Raw genomic sequence first — 14,521 nt, forward strand, 5'->3', positions numbered from 1 at the left:
CGTCAGTCACGTTGTACAATCGAACGATCATCCTTGCAGATTTGCTTTTTTATTGGATGCCATCTGCATCCGACGAGATTTCCCACCACTAGATTGCAAGTGCGGGGCAAGCAGCCTCGAGTTGACTGGGATAAGATGGCAAACTAACTCAGTCGCCAACGCTAGTCTTGATGTCCGGGTCAAAGTGCGTATGGAATGGAATGTCTTGGGGCATTTAACCGGAATCCGGGGAAGCGATTAGGGCTGGAACTTAAAGCTGCATTTAGCATGTGTGTTTTCCATCCCAAATGAGATCGATCATCTGTTGAATAAACTTCCAATGCACTATCCCTCGATATATCCAGCTGTCAACAACTGAGAACCCAACATTCCCGGCTGACGGACCGACGTGCCGTGCCTCAGACCCCAAACCACAAATACAGTCTTGAAGATCGGATTCTTCCAACCTTATCCCAATATGTCCGAATTATGGTACCAACAGCCTGCAAGCGATTGGAACTCCGCGCTACCAGTCGGAAATGGGCGCTTAGGCGCCATGGTGTATGGACGGACCGACACCGAAATGTTGCAACTCAACGAAGATTCGGTATGGTACGGAGGCCCTCAAGATCGTAACCCGCTTGATGCGTTGGAGTATCTCCCACGTCTGAGAGAGGCTATTCGCGCGGGAAATCATGCCGAGGCCGAAAAGATAGCCAAGCTGGCATTCTTTGCCAACCCGATCAGCCAGCGAAACTACGAACCGCTCGGAAATATTTTCTTGGACTTTGGTCACGACTTTGAGCAGGTTACAAATTATCGTCGGTCACTGGATTTAGAAAACGCCATCTCGCATGTCAGATATGAATACCAGGGTGCTTTCTATGAAAGAGAAACCTTGGCTAGTTTCCCCGATGATGTGCTTGCGATTCGAGTACGTTCATCAGCTAGGGCGGAGTATGTCATCCGATTGACGCGTATGAGCGACTTGGAATTTGAAACGAATGAATGGCTAGACGATATCTGTGCTACCAGCGACTCAATCACTATGCACGTTACACCTGGTGGCAAGGACAGCAACCGAGTGTGTTGTATAGTTTCTCTTCGCTGCGAAGACAAAGAGAGCACAGTAACGAGGATCGGAAACAATCTTATAGTGAATTCCTGCGATACCCTGCTCCTGATCGCGGCACAAACGACGTTTCGCCATAAAGAAGTAGATCAGCAGACCCAGCAGAATATCAAGGATGCCATGGACTGTTCTTCGGCTGATCTGGTGAGCCGACATATTGCAGACTATCAATCACTGTACAATAGAATGGAACTACGACTTGATACAGATTCTTCTGAAATCCCAACCGACCAACGTCTGCAATCATATCGAGACCCAGGACTCATCGCCCTCTATCACAACTACAGCCGCTACCTGTTGATATCCAGCAGTCGAAATGGATACAAACCATTACCAGCAAATCTACAAGGAATCTGGAATCCCTCTTTTCATCCAGCATGGGGCTCCAGGTTTACCATCAATATCAATCTCCAAATGAACTACTGGTCTTCAAACATGTGCAATCTCTCAGAATGTGAACTGCCTCTCTTCGACTTGCTGGAACGCATGGCCGAACTCGGGAAAGACACGGCTCGAATCATGTATGGATGTCGAGGCTGGGCAGCCCATTCAAACACTGATATCTGGGCCGATACAGCGCCAGTCGATCGCTGGATGCCGGCCAGTATCTGGCCGCTGGGTGGTGCATGGCTTTGTTACCACATCTGGGAGCATTACCAGTTTACTCGCGATGAAGATTTCCTTCGTCGCATGCATCCGGTCTTGCGTGGCTGCGTCGAGTTTCTCCTTGACTTCTTGATCGAAGATTCCAAGGGTGAGTACCTTACCACCAGCCCGTCTGTCTCGCCCGAGAATTCATTTTACGACCACGAGGGACGAAAGGGAGTGTTGTGCGAGGGATCGACAATCGATATTCAAATCATTGATGCTATTTTAAGCGCATTCGAGTCCTGCACAGAGACACTCAGTGTTGAGGACACTCTTCTTTTGGCGGTACAAAATGCCAGAAAACGCCTCCCACCAATGCAGATCTCTACTGGAGGATATTTACAAGAATGGGCCAGCGATTATGCCGAGGTGGAGCCTGGACACCGTCACACTTCACATCTGTGGGCACTTCATCCCGGAAATGCCATCACGCCAACGCAAACCCCCGAACTTGCGGATGCATGTGGAGTAGTACTGCGTCGACGCGCAGAGCATGGCGGTGGCCATACTGGCTGGAGTCGTGCTTGGTTGATCAACTTGCATGCACGCCTATTCGAAACCGAGGAATGTAGCAAGCATCTGGACTTGCTTCTGGCTCGGTCGACTTTACCCAACCTCTTAGATAGCCACCCTCCATTCCAGATCGATGGTAATTTTGGGGGCGGGGCGGGCATTATTGAAATGCTGGTCCAATCCCAACCTGGTCTAATTCGCCTTCTTCCTGCATGTCCGAGGGGCTGGACAGGATCCATTCGGGGTGTGCGGGCACGGGGCGGGTTTGTACTACAGTTTAGCTGGGAAAATGGGCGTGTTATTGGTGTTGTTACTGTGAAGTCCGAGTGTGGAGAGAAGACGGTCATCTATTTTGGTGAGAATGGGTCAGTAGAGATTACAGGTCGTGGGGAGCATAGAGTCAAAGCTCCATAGATTGATAATTTAGAGAATATATTCATATCTGCTAATTGTGTTTACTTGTCGCATGTAAAAAAGGCATGATCCTCTGAATATGAGTTGTACTTCCCCCCATCCTTCTCAGACTATACCCAAACCATCACGGAACAAAGCCCCTTTCCGGTCCCAGGATAAATCGCCCAAGCAATTTAACCGGGCATATTCCTGCGGGGTGATCTTCTCTATTGACCAAAGCTCCCCAAGCTAACTCAGAATAAATTGTCGACCCGTTGACACAATCCCAGCCACAAAACCCAACATGGATCTAAATTCAGTACAAGACCTCAAGGATGTCCTCCGGCCTGACTTCTTCCACGGCTACGCCACAGCAGCAGCCCAAATAGAAGGCGCGTGGAACAAAGACGGCAAAGGCATATCAATTTGGGATGAATTTGGCCACACGCCAGGCAAGGTCGCCGACGGAAGCAACGCCGACGACGCTGTGCGTGCTTACGACTTCTACCGCGAGGATGTAGCCCTGATGAAATCCTACGGCGTGAACGCCTACCGTTTCTCCCTAGCCTGGTCACGTATCATCCCATTGGGCGGCAAAGATGACCCAGTCAACGAGCAAGGTATCAAGTACTACTCTGACCTGATTGATGAACTCCTCCGCAATGGAATCACACCCTTCCTGACCCTATTCCACTGGGATATCCCTCAAGCTTTGGAGGATCGATACGGTGGTATGTTGAACCAGGAGGCGTATACACCGGACTTTGTCCGATATGCCCGTGTCTGTTTTGAGCGCTTCGGCGACCGCGTCAAGCATTGGATTACATATAACGAGCCCGGTGTGTATACACTTGCTGGCTATGCGGCGGGAGTGCACGCACCGGGTAGATCATCTTTCCGCGAGCGCAATGCCGAGGGCGATTCATCCACTGAGCCTTTCATCGTCGCACATACTGAGTTAGTTTCACATGGCCATGTCTCGCGCTTGTACCGTGAAGAATTCCAGCCTCGGCAGAAGGGGACTATTGGGATTACATTGCATGGCAATTGGTCCGAGGCTTGGGATGAAGAGGACCCGCGCGATCAAGAGGCTGCGGAGCGAGCGCGCGAGTTTGAGATTGCCTGGTTTGCGGATCCGGTTTATAAGACTGGAGATTATCCCGCATCGATGCGTGCGCAGCTGGGTGATCGATTGCCTAGGTTTACGCCTGAAGAGTCGAAACTTGTGCTTGGGAGCTCGGAATTTTATGGGATGAATAGCTATACGACTTTCTTCATGAAGCATACGACTACGCCGCCTGATATTAATGACCATAAAGGGAATGTGGAGATTCATGATGAAAATAAGCAAGGTGTGCCTCGTGGGGAGGAGAGTGATACTGAGTGGCTGCGTGCTTCGCCTTGGGGATTCAGGAAGTTGTTGAACTGGATCTATAAGCGATACCAGATGCCAATCTATGTTACTGAGAATGGTACGACCGCCAAGGGCGAAGTCGCGCCTACGCCTGAGGTTCTGGAAGACACGTTCCGAATCAAGTTCTTTGAGGGTTATGTTGGTAATGCGTTGGCGCGGGCTGTGAAAGAGGATGGAGTTGATATTCGGTCTTACTTTGCCTGGACTTTCACTGATAATTGGGGTAAGTTACTCGGCCTTCCTTTGATGACTGATTTACTTACATTCTTCGTATAGAATGGGCCGCTGGATATGCGGATCGCTTTGGCTGTACATGGATTGACTTCGATTCTGAAAAGAAGACTCGGTATCCGAAGCAGTCTGCGTATTACTTAGATAAGTTGTTCAAGCACTTGATCAAAGATGCATAGATGCAATAACAATTACGCCACCTGGATGGAATATCACGGAGACATAATATGCTCCGCTATATATCTTGACACATTGATAAAAGTTCAACGCATGATAATTCCGCATGTTGGAGTCGGTTGGAGTATCTCAATAAGCGAATTTCTAGGCAATCCATAGCATACAACTTCCCTTCTGAGGTGCCGCCTGAGGGTATTGCCGGTTAGGGCAGGTCATTGCGACTCTTATCGGCAAGCCCCCGCTTGACTCCAACTGAGGGGAGCTCGGCTCGGCTGATAAACATCTCCAATAAATAGTGAAATAGTTTGCGGTATACTTGATCTTGGTTTAAATGCGCATTTGAGAGCTGTCCGTATCAACCTCACCATGTCTGAAAACGAACCGATCAAGCTCACTCTAAAGGGCTCCCCCAGAGAAGTACATTTTTCGTGACATCATTTTTAAGACTCTCCAACTAACATGTAAAACTAGATAGGGATCCAACATGGCCGTTCATTACGAGAGCAGATCCATGATCAAATATCCATTTACGACCGCATGTTCCAATCTACCTCGAAGCTATCCTGGAGCGATGTACGCGAAGTCGCAAAGGAGTTTCAGTCCACACTTGAGAAGCTGACACCGCATGTATACGCCGAGATGGAAGGAATCGCAGAGGGTGCTGGGCTAGATGTGCTCGACATTATAGCACTCAACTCTCGAAGCGAGATCGCGCTGGGAAAGTTCTCCGATGGCTGTACAACATTGTGCTGGAAGAAGAACGATGGGGCGCGACTACTCTCGCAGAATTGGGATTGGACGGCGACTGTCAAGAAGAATTTGGCTATGGTTTCTATTGAGCAGCCTGGAAAGCCGACTATCTATATGGTTACCGAGGTAAGTACTATTCGTACGAGCTTTTCGTATAGTTCTGCACATGACTAACAGACACCAGGCTGGAATTGTTGGCAAGATCGGATTCAATTCCGCTGGTGTTGGAACTTGTCTCAATGCAATCCGCGCCAAACCAATGATCAGTAGCAAGCTCCCGATTCATGTCGCGCTTCGGTTATGTTTGGAAAGCACTTCTGTCAAGAACGCCGTGGAGACCCTCGAGTCTCTGGGTGGTGTAGCCTCTGCCCAGCACATTCTTTGTGCAGACAGCACAACAGCCCTAGGGCTCGAATTATCGCCGGTAGGAGACAAGTATATTGCAGAAGATGCATCGGGAATTATCGGGCATACCAATCACTTCATTGAGAATCGCTATGTGGATGAGCCACCATGGCTGTCTGGGTCTCCCATTCGGTTGGAGCGACTGCAACAGTTGACACAGGAGCTGATTGAGGAAGGAATCAAAGGCGATTCCATCACTCCCGCTCTATTGCGAGACCGGATCTTCTCTGATACGTATAACCTGCCGCAGGCGATCTGCTGCGAAGAGGATCCGTTGCGTCCTATCTCCAACAGGAGTAGCTCTTTGTTCAACATTGTTATGAACTTGGATCCGAAACATCTGGGAGCAGAGGTCGTCTTTGGTCGGGTTGGATCAGGGGAGGAAGGGCCTGTGTTGAGAATGCCCTGGAACTAGATGAGACACTTCAGGTCATCCTGAGACAATGCGTTGATATCACCAGAAAGAAGCACGCAGGTATTTGCGCTTGAATCTCTTTGTTATTGTGACACGGGTTTGTTCTCTATTATCTCAGTTTCGTAGATAAATACGCAACAATCCCTGATTGCGGAAAGAAATAAAGAATTCTAACAATAAATACCACCGGCTTTTCTTTCTTTTCGGGGCATTGATCTTTTAACAGCTCCAAGCACTGCAAAGACACAGTTAACCTCGACAACGCCACATTTGGGAGGCATCGAGCTCTCTGTGATCATCCAAGTGGCTGTTCGCAGTTGACCTATTTTTCAAAGAATTTGTTTGATACCCCACGATGTCCCAGCGGCCACCCCACGGTGCGTGGGAGGAGGAGCGCAACTTTTTCGTGACCACATTGAGCCTCCAGATTGACATTCTCAAGCAGCATCCGACGCGCCGGGAAGAAGTTATAAGGACACTGGGTCAGTTGCTCCTTCGGATCCCTCGGCTAAGACTGGCTGGACAGGCTATTTGTAGCCGCGAAACTAGCCTTTTAAACTATATCTGGACAAAGAAGTGCAATGAGCTTTTCGAGAACGTGGTGGCGCTGAGACAAACGCTTCTATGGGATACTGATGGCGCAAACATAGTGGCGGATTCGATGGAGATGATGATTCAGTTGGACTTCCGTACTTTTAATAGATATCAAAGCGAAGATCATCCGGAAATCGAAGAATATGAGGCATTTTCTCCACGGCGTCGCCAACGAAGTGATGCACCATCGCCAGAGTGTTCAAAGAAACAGAGGTTGGAGTAGCTAGTGATAGAAATAAAACAATGAGCTAGTCATATAAGTTATTCCCAGAAATACATGAAGAGTCCTTCCGGACATCCCGGAATCTGCATAGGATGATCCAAGATCACATACTGTCCGAGTACAGTAATCAAAATGCAGGGATTTGGAGTAAGGAGTATCTCAGCCAACCAGATCATCGCAATATTTACTTTTTCTAACTGATGATTGGCAAAGAAATGCAGTTGACTGGACATAGTCAGCTCCACATTTCAAGAAGCGCATTCCGTCATTGTAACCGCAGATCACGCCAATAGAGAAAGTAATTGCCCCATGTTTGGTTTTATACATCGATGGATGGTACCATGGATGAAAGAATAGCGTCACCGCCTTTCTCTTTGTTCCTCTCGTCTTTACTCTGACTTCATCATATACATCCCTTCTAAATCTCGACTCAATGGCCTCGGCAACAGGAATTCCTCAAGAGCATCCAGTGACGATTGAATCGCGAGAGGAGGAACCCTTATTGGGTCGTCCAGGAGATGTCACACAAAAGCCAAACGAAAGTATCGTTCGGAACTTATTCACAGGTGGGTTGGGAACTAGCTGACTATTACGTCAATTAACTTTTGACTTCAGGGACGGCAAGTGTTGCTCAAGCTGGCATCTGGATTGTGAGGCCTTATTATTGTAACTTTCTCCCTGCAGAAACTGATTTCAAATACAGCTAGCAGCTTTGGTCTGGCAAGGGGTTCTCACTGAACCTCTTTCTTTCTTCACCCCACATCCAGTAAGGAAACCTCAAGATATCTGAGTCGGCAGTGACTGACACACTACTTTGAAGCTCCTCAACAGCTCCGCGCTTCTCCTCCAGGTCCAGGCAGCGCTGATCTTGCAACCAACTGCCACCCCGCAACAGAAGCTCACAGGCACCCGTATCCACTACGCAATCCAACTACTCAGTGTGGTACTTTTTGTCTCAGCATTCGTCATTATCGAGATCAACAAGGGTTCTCACCCTCACTTTGTTTCCGCCCATGGCATCCTAGGCCTTATCACGTACATTTCGATAGTACTGCAAGCCCTCGTTGGACTTGCCCAGTTTCTCTTCCCTACTATCATTTTTGGCAGCGTCGAAGCCGGAAAGCGCATCTACAAATATCATCGCTGGTCCGGCTATGTTTTGCTACTGCTGGAGATGACGACAGTCGTGGCGGCGACGCAGACAACCTACAACAAAGCGGCACTGCATATCCCGCTATGGGGCGTCCTTGTGTCTGCTGTCTTGATTCTTTCTGGAGTGAGTGCGAGAATCGGTAAGCACAAGCTGGGCCTATGACATCCGAGGCGGGAAAGTCATCATTATGGAGTAGGGTTATTAATCTGAAAGAGATTGGACACTGAAGATATTGAGATTGCAACTTTTATGCCTTTTACATAGTCAAATTGATAATATCCACGCGAATTGACGTGTTCCTCTAAAGAAGCTCGAATATAGTTGCGGTATACTTCTGCCGATCCCCTAAAAGGGTTTAGGCGGGAGCTCCACTCGACCTTGCAACTCGGCTTCGTTTCTTTTCTCTCTCAACCTCAATCCATGGCGCTCACTTCCTCATACATCTGCTTCAATTGCAGGCTTACATTTAGACATGGAATAGCCCGAACACCTTTGCGCAACTTTTCTGCCGGCCGACGCTATCGGGACGTGTTGCGACCTGCGACAGCTCCGAAACCCACGCCGGACGTCAAACACATCCGCCAAAACGCGGACCTCTACGCATCAAACTGTCTAGACCGCAACTATGCAGCTCACGCCGATTACCCTTCGAAAATCCAACAATTGTCCGAGGAAGCCAGACAACTAGACCACGACCTGAAAGACCCCCGGTCCCGCATCAAGCAATTAGAAAAGACGATTGCCCAGCTACATATTGCGGCGCGGCAAAATACAGACGGCCAAAATGGAAATAAAAGTGAAAAGAATGTTAGCGAGGAAATTGCCGAACTCAAATCGGAGGCCCAGCGATTGAAAGACGACTCGCAGGCCATGACCGAGCGCAAAGCAACATGCACAGAAGAGATCAACCGACTCGCCCTCGCCCTCCCGAACCTCTCCTCCTCATTCACTCCTATCGGACATGATCCCAGTCTTGTAAATTACATCAACTTCGACCCCCATGAGCTCCCATCATGGACAAAACAGTCACCAGCGGAGCTCCAGGCACGGTCACACGTCACAATCGGAACAGAGCTGAATCTCCTAGACTTCGCGAGCTCCGCCACAACAACAGGATGGGGCTGGTACTTCCTCATCAACGAGGGTGCCATGTTGGAACAAGCACTGGTCCAATATGCCCTGCAAGTCGCCAGACGCCGGGGCTGGAAGACTGTCGCGCCGCCATCAATCGTCTATTCCTACATCGCCGAGGCATGCGGGTTCCAGCCGCGCGACCAACACAACGAGCAACAGATCTGGTCTATCGAGCAAAACGAGCGCGATCGCAATAGTAAACCCCAGCGCTCGCTCACCGGAACAGCCGAGATTCCCCTCGCTGCCATGTACGCCGGCCGGGACATCAACGCCGCCGAACTACCCATCAAGCTAGTTGGTGCTAGTCGCTGCTACCGCGCCGAGGCAGGCTCCCGCGGCGTCGACACAAAGGGTCTCTACCGCGTCCACGAGTTCACAAAGGTCGAACTGTTCGGCTGGACGGATAGTCTCAGCCCTGCAGAGGCAGCCACGACAGTCCCTACATCCGACGACCTCTTCAACGAGCTACTAGATATGCAAACAGAGATCCTAACCTCACTACATCTCCCCTGTCGAGTCCTCGAAATGCCCACCGGCGATCTAGGCGCCAGCGCAACCCGCAAGCGTGACATTGAAGCTCTGTTCCCCTCTCGTCTTCGCCTTGCGGTGTCTAGTGGTACCCTCGGTGACCCGGAGGTCCATGATCTGGAATCTGCCTGGGGCGAGGTTACCTCCGCTTCTATCTGTACAGACTACCAGAGTCGCCGGTTGGCTGCGCGTGTGCGTGGTGGGGCGGCTAAGGAGTCGCGGTTCCCGCATACCGTGAATGGTACTGCTATGGCGGTTCCGCGTGTGCTTGCTGCTATCCTGGAGAATGGATGGGATGCCGAGCGTGGTGTTGTTGTTGTTCCTGAGGTTTTGCGTCCCTGGATGGATGGTATGGAGAGTATTGGTCGACGTTAGAAGGGCTTTTTCTTCCATCGAGTCATGTATAGTATGTACTTTTATGCAAATGATCCTCGTATAATGGATTTGAATATATCACAACTCTATCTTTTCGCTCAAATGGTTCTTGAGAAGGGAAAGCTGATGGTTTTCAGTAAATATATTGGATTGTATTTTTTGGTATCTTAAGCAAGTAACAAAAACAAAGAGGATATCTCAAATGACTCCTAGCAACTCACCCAAGGGTTGATGGAGTAGGATATTAGATCAACCAGAAATCAAAATTCAAGACCAAACGAGAAAACCTGGGGAATAATCAGAGCAGCCAGAGAGCCATTCATTACTTCGTGGACACATAAAAAGACAAGAAAAAAACATAAATCAAGAACACATCACATCGTGGGAAATGGCAGAGTACAGTCTAGACTCTTCCAATCGGACATGACCAGCAGTCCGAGAGGGAGAGCAGACAAAGACCCAAATATCAAAAATTAAGAACAGAGATAACAGATCAAAAACAGCAGAGATAATGCAAGATCATAATTAGGGTAGCCGAATTCTTGAGGCAAACGGATAGAATCGTAAGACCAAGCTCACTTCCAGGGCAAGTCCATATCTTCGACGCGAGTACACGTCAAATAGGGCAAGCCGGTAGACCTACCCTCAGGGGGACCAGGAGTAGCACCACCCATTGAATCAGTAGGAGTTTTCAGCTCCAATTCAAGAAAGTTGCGCATGAGCGGCTTGACGATTTCCCGAGCAAGTCGTTTCATCTCATCCATCTTGCGCTCGAAGCGTTTAAGAGTCTCGCGCGTGTATAGCGAACCAGAGGACGGAGTTGGATGGAGTTTGAGGAAACGCTTGAGCTCGTCGTGGGCTAGATATGCTTGCGCGCTGGAAGAGCCGATCAATCTATAGACGCGCGCGGATTGGTCCGGTGGGGTGGTTGATCTAGACGAGCTTGTTGGATGTGAAGCTGATGGAGCGGGTTGCGAGGGTGGTTCGTTTGGTGTTGAGGAATTCTTGAGAATCGGAGCTGGTGGTGGTGTCGTGCTTTCGATGAGCCATTGGCGGAATAGGGACACGGCTAGCCAGTCTAGGTATGCATTTGAGGGTCCGACGCGTTCGCCGCGCGAGGTTGTTAGGGATAGGCGCAAGAGCTTGGATTCCACGCGCGCTTTCAGATTGTCCAGGTCCTCTACTTTGTCTTCGATGAGATCGAAGACTGAGTCTGGTAGAGGAGCGTATGAGCCGCTGCGCAAGCTTGGGAGAGCTGCGGGCCACTGGCCAACAACGTGGATTAGGGCTTCGGAGAAGATCACCCTGCTGCGGGCGAGGTAGCCTAGCTTTAGATAGCTGGGTGGGTATTTGCCGATTTGCTTGAAAAGACGGGATCCGAAACCGAGGAGGTGGTGATCTACACGCGGGCCCGTCACCGGGAGTGCGTCGTACATATCCGCTAACGCGAGGAGGGATTTGCATTCTGTATATGCGGAGGCAATATTCACACTGTTGAGGATGGGTGGGTGATTGTAGAATAGTCGTAACAGATTGTCATAGTCGCGTATCAACGGATCGACCCCGGTTCCATGTTCTGTCCCTGTCTGCGGTAGATGCGCGACTGATTGCATTCCCGTGAGGTTCGCCATGGATCGAAAGAAGCCTGCTTGAGCATTGGAGGGCTTGGTCATCGTTGGAGGATAGGCAGCTTGGTCACTGCTATACATGGGCGCGTAGCTTGGTTGCTGTTGTGAGAAGCGATATTAGCATTTTCCACCAGAATGAGCGTATGCGACGCGCCGCGACTCACCTTCTGCACGAGAATCGCCTCTTCATCCTCGGCGCGATTCCCCCAATCAAGCTCGTATCTCCAGCGTCTCTTTTCGCCTGGCCGCGACGGTATTCCACCGTGGTCCGATGGCGCCAGTGTTGACCCGCTAGACAGATCATCATCCTCGCTCACCCGCGACAGGGTGCCATCTGGCTTGGACGAACTCAGTGCAGTCTGACGCGACCAGTCTTCGTTTGTGCTCGCTTCAAAATACCCCGAGCATTGCGCCAATATTAAGCGGTGCAGCAGGTAGCGCCGTTCTTGCGACCTGACGCGGATCACGACCTCCGTGTCACCAGTGTACGTGAAGATGGGAAAATCGTTCGAGGAGGAATGCGAGGAGCCGCCATGGTGGGAGCGACCGGAACGGTGGCGTCTGCCAGAGTGTGAGGGACGCGACACCAAGGATGTGGCACTTTGGGTCGTCACTGTGCGATCGACGATCTGAGCTTGGGAGACCATTTCGTAATAAGGTGGTCAACACCAGTTGGCGCAAGCGGGTGCCGTCATCGGAGAGGATTTATCAGAGAGGGAGAGGAAGCCAAGAAGAGGGTAAAGGGGTAAACACTGTATCTATCAAAATGCAGGGAGAACCGCCGCAAGCAGCTGAGTTGAAGAGGTGGCAAAGCGAATTACCAATGTGACGATGAATTCGGAATAGTTAGTTAAGAGTCAATATTTATAGTCAATAGTTGTAGCCCGGGTATATTTTGTTTAATTTTGTCTCATACTTCTACTCTGCGGAGTATTATATACTGCTTCATAATTTTATACTGGCGACATCTCGGATCTTTTACTACTTTCACGCCCCTCCACTTCTCCCCTTTCCCGTCTCACACTTTCTTTCTTTCTTCTTCACTTATATTCAAGGGCTCGGAAGTATACGGCCTGAAAACGATACGAGGTTGCTATTTTTGTTGCCTCCCACTTCGACGCCCGAGCCCCTCCCCCCATCACTCAAAAAATCTGGCCCTGGACACATCTTCCCGGGACAGCTTCTATAGCTGTCCCGATCTGTCGACGCTGCAGATATCGCAGGTCTCTGGTTTTGATAGCTTCGACACTCCTCAGACCGATATTTCTCGCTCGCCGTCGCTGTCCGAGCCTGCCCCGCACCCGAAGAAGCGATCCAAAGCCCAGTCAGTCTCGCGAAAGGCCCGTGGCGTTGTCGGTAAAGTGCGAGCACTCCAGCGGATCGCGGCTGCCAAAATGGCGCATCCGTCTATCAAGATCGACACTAGCGTGCAGACAACCAAGCGCGGCCTGCCTGAGAACAACGATGCAGGCCTCGATGTACTGGGTGACCAGGACCCCAAGTTGGACGCTGGGAATACGGAAGATATCCCGCCGTTCTTGTGTCTATCTGTCGCGGGTGAGTGAGGGGTGCACATATATATACTCGGAAAATAAAGCCCGCATGTGGGAATGTGACTGACCGCTTCTTGTGCAGAGATCCATGAAAAGTTCGAGGATCTAGAATGGATGCAGCGGACACGTCTCGCGGAGGGGATGATGGCCAATGACATGTCGCATCCTTTCGCCCTCGAGGTCGATCCGAAGGTTAAGGAGAGGAACCGATATCTGAACGTGCAGGCGTGGGCAAACTGTCGCATTCACTTGCGAGTGGCTGACGGCGAGTGTGATTTTATCAACGCCTCTCCGATTCTTTTGGAAGATTCCGTGACGAGGGAAAGAAGGAAATATATTGCAACACAGGTACGTTACGCGAGCTACGTCTATGCTTAGCAAGATCTGACCATCAGCAGGGTCCTACGCTTGGTCACCTCGCTCATTTCTGGCACATGGTATTCCATGAGAGTCAAGAGGTCGGTGTAATTGTAATGCTTACCCAAACTTTCGAAGCGGGCCGGGAAAAGTGCGCTCAATACTTCCCACTGGACACCGAGCAGGCTTCGATGGTTTTGTCAACTGACAAGTCGGACCTTTTCTTCAATGTGGATGAGCAAACAGAGCCCGGCATTTTGGGCAAAGTCACACTGTTAGAGTCGACTTTCGATGCTAGGTCCCGATCTGAAATCCGCAAACTCGAGCTGTCCATCGGTTCAAAGTCAAAGATTGTTTGGCATTTCCTCTTCGCTGGCTGGGCCGATTACTCAAAGCCCGAGGGTAGTGATCGCCAGGCCCTGCTTGAGCTCATCAAGTTGTCTGCCTCGAAGTCCAGCCTTGAAAACCCGCGTATTGTGCATTGCAGTGCCGGAGTTGGTAGGACCGGAACCTTTATCGCACTGGACCATTTGCTTTGTGAGCTAGAGTCGGGTCATCTACTCAATGTCACGGATCCCGAAATTGATCCTGTTTTCGAAACCGTTAATCAGATGCGCGAGCAACGGATGATGATGGTCTATAATGAAATGCAGATGCAATTCATCTACGAGGTCCTCCGCGAACAAACCGACTCCAAGCTGGGCAAGGTTCCAGATCATGACTCTGATGCCCCCGGCGGCGGCGAAGAAAGGTCTGCCAAAGTCGCCAAACTCAGTGACGAGGCCAGCTACGTGCCGACTGCCAAACCAGAGCTGGAGGTTGCCCCAAGCCGCGTTCCTACGCCAACCAGAAGCTGGTCCGGTACGCCGGAAGTGTCTGATAACGAATAACGCCCGCTCCGCCTTGAGCAACTTGCTTT

At 50.3% G+C, this 14,521-nt stretch overlaps 7 protein-coding genes across 7 annotated transcripts; 6 read left to right on the plus strand and 1 right to left on the minus strand.

Annotated features, from left to right (window-relative positions):
* Window positions 1-457: 457 nt before the first annotated feature.
* PENARI_c008G11196 (glycoside hydrolase family 95 protein) lies at window positions 458-2,686 on the plus strand (the record flags this gene model as incomplete). The annotated part of the gene is made up of 1 exon (XM_022631654.1): window positions 458-2,686. The coding sequence occupies one exon, from the start codon at window positions 458-460 to the stop codon at window positions 2,684-2,686; it is 2,229 nt and encodes a 742-aa protein (XP_022488672.1).
* A 283-nt stretch (window positions 2,687-2,969) lies between these two features.
* PENARI_c008G06113 (glycoside hydrolase family 1 protein) lies at window positions 2,970-4,489 on the plus strand (the record flags this gene model as incomplete). The annotated part of the gene is made up of 2 exons (XM_022631475.1): window positions 2,970-4,302; window positions 4,356-4,489. The coding sequence occupies 2 exons, from the start codon at window positions 2,970-2,972 to the stop codon at window positions 4,487-4,489; spliced, it is 1,467 nt and encodes a 488-aa protein (XP_022488517.1).
* Window positions 4,490-4,853: 364 nt separating this feature from the next.
* Window positions 4,854-6,057, plus strand: PENARI_c008G00525 (putative acyl-CoA:6-aminopenicillanic-acid-acyltransferase; the record flags this gene model as incomplete). Its single annotated transcript, XM_022631282.1, has 3 exons — window positions 4,854-4,904; window positions 4,959-5,363; window positions 5,422-6,057. The coding sequence occupies 3 exons, from the start codon at window positions 4,854-4,856 to the stop codon at window positions 6,055-6,057; spliced, it is 1,092 nt and encodes a 363-aa protein (XP_022488736.1).
* A 355-nt stretch (window positions 6,058-6,412) lies between these two features.
* On the plus strand, window positions 6,413-6,874 carry PENARI_c008G09234 (uncharacterized protein; the record flags this gene model as incomplete). Its single annotated transcript, XM_022631579.1, has 1 exon — window positions 6,413-6,874. The coding sequence occupies one exon, from the start codon at window positions 6,413-6,415 to the stop codon at window positions 6,872-6,874; it is 462 nt and encodes a 153-aa protein (XP_022488653.1).
* Window positions 6,875-7,307: 433 nt separating this feature from the next.
* PENARI_c008G02076 (putative serine--tRNA ligase DIA4) lies at window positions 7,308-10,064 on the plus strand (the record flags this gene model as incomplete). The annotated part of the gene is made up of 5 exons (XM_022631341.1): window positions 7,308-7,440; window positions 7,490-7,524; window positions 7,578-7,640; window positions 7,695-8,166; window positions 8,509-10,064. 5 exons carry the CDS (start codon window positions 7,308-7,310, stop codon window positions 10,062-10,064), a joined length of 2,259 nt encoding a protein of 752 aa, XP_022488617.1.
* A 575-nt stretch (window positions 10,065-10,639) lies between these two features.
* Window positions 10,640-12,339, minus strand: PENARI_c008G02518 (BTB/POZ domain-containing protein; the record flags this gene model as incomplete). The annotated part of the gene is made up of 2 exons (XM_022631356.1): window positions 10,640-11,791; window positions 11,857-12,339. The coding sequence occupies 2 exons, from the start codon at window positions 12,337-12,339 to the stop codon at window positions 10,640-10,642; spliced, it is 1,635 nt and encodes a 544-aa protein (XP_022488478.1).
* Window positions 12,340-13,086: 747 nt separating this feature from the next.
* On the plus strand, window positions 13,087-14,492 carry ptpB (tyrosine protein phosphatase PTP1; the record flags this gene model as incomplete). Its single annotated transcript, XM_022631375.1, has 3 exons — window positions 13,087-13,249; window positions 13,328-13,593; window positions 13,644-14,492. The coding sequence occupies 3 exons, from the start codon at window positions 13,087-13,089 to the stop codon at window positions 14,490-14,492; spliced, it is 1,278 nt and encodes a 425-aa protein (XP_022488635.1).
* Window positions 14,493-14,521: the final 29 nt, after the last annotated feature.

The sequence above is a fragment of the Penicillium arizonense genome (assembly GCF_001773325.1).
Source record: "Penicillium arizonense strain CBS 141311 chromosome Unknown PENARI_contig008, whole genome shotgun sequence".
Classification (NCBI taxonomy): Eukaryota; Fungi; Ascomycota; class Eurotiomycetes; order Eurotiales; family Aspergillaceae; genus Penicillium; species Penicillium arizonense.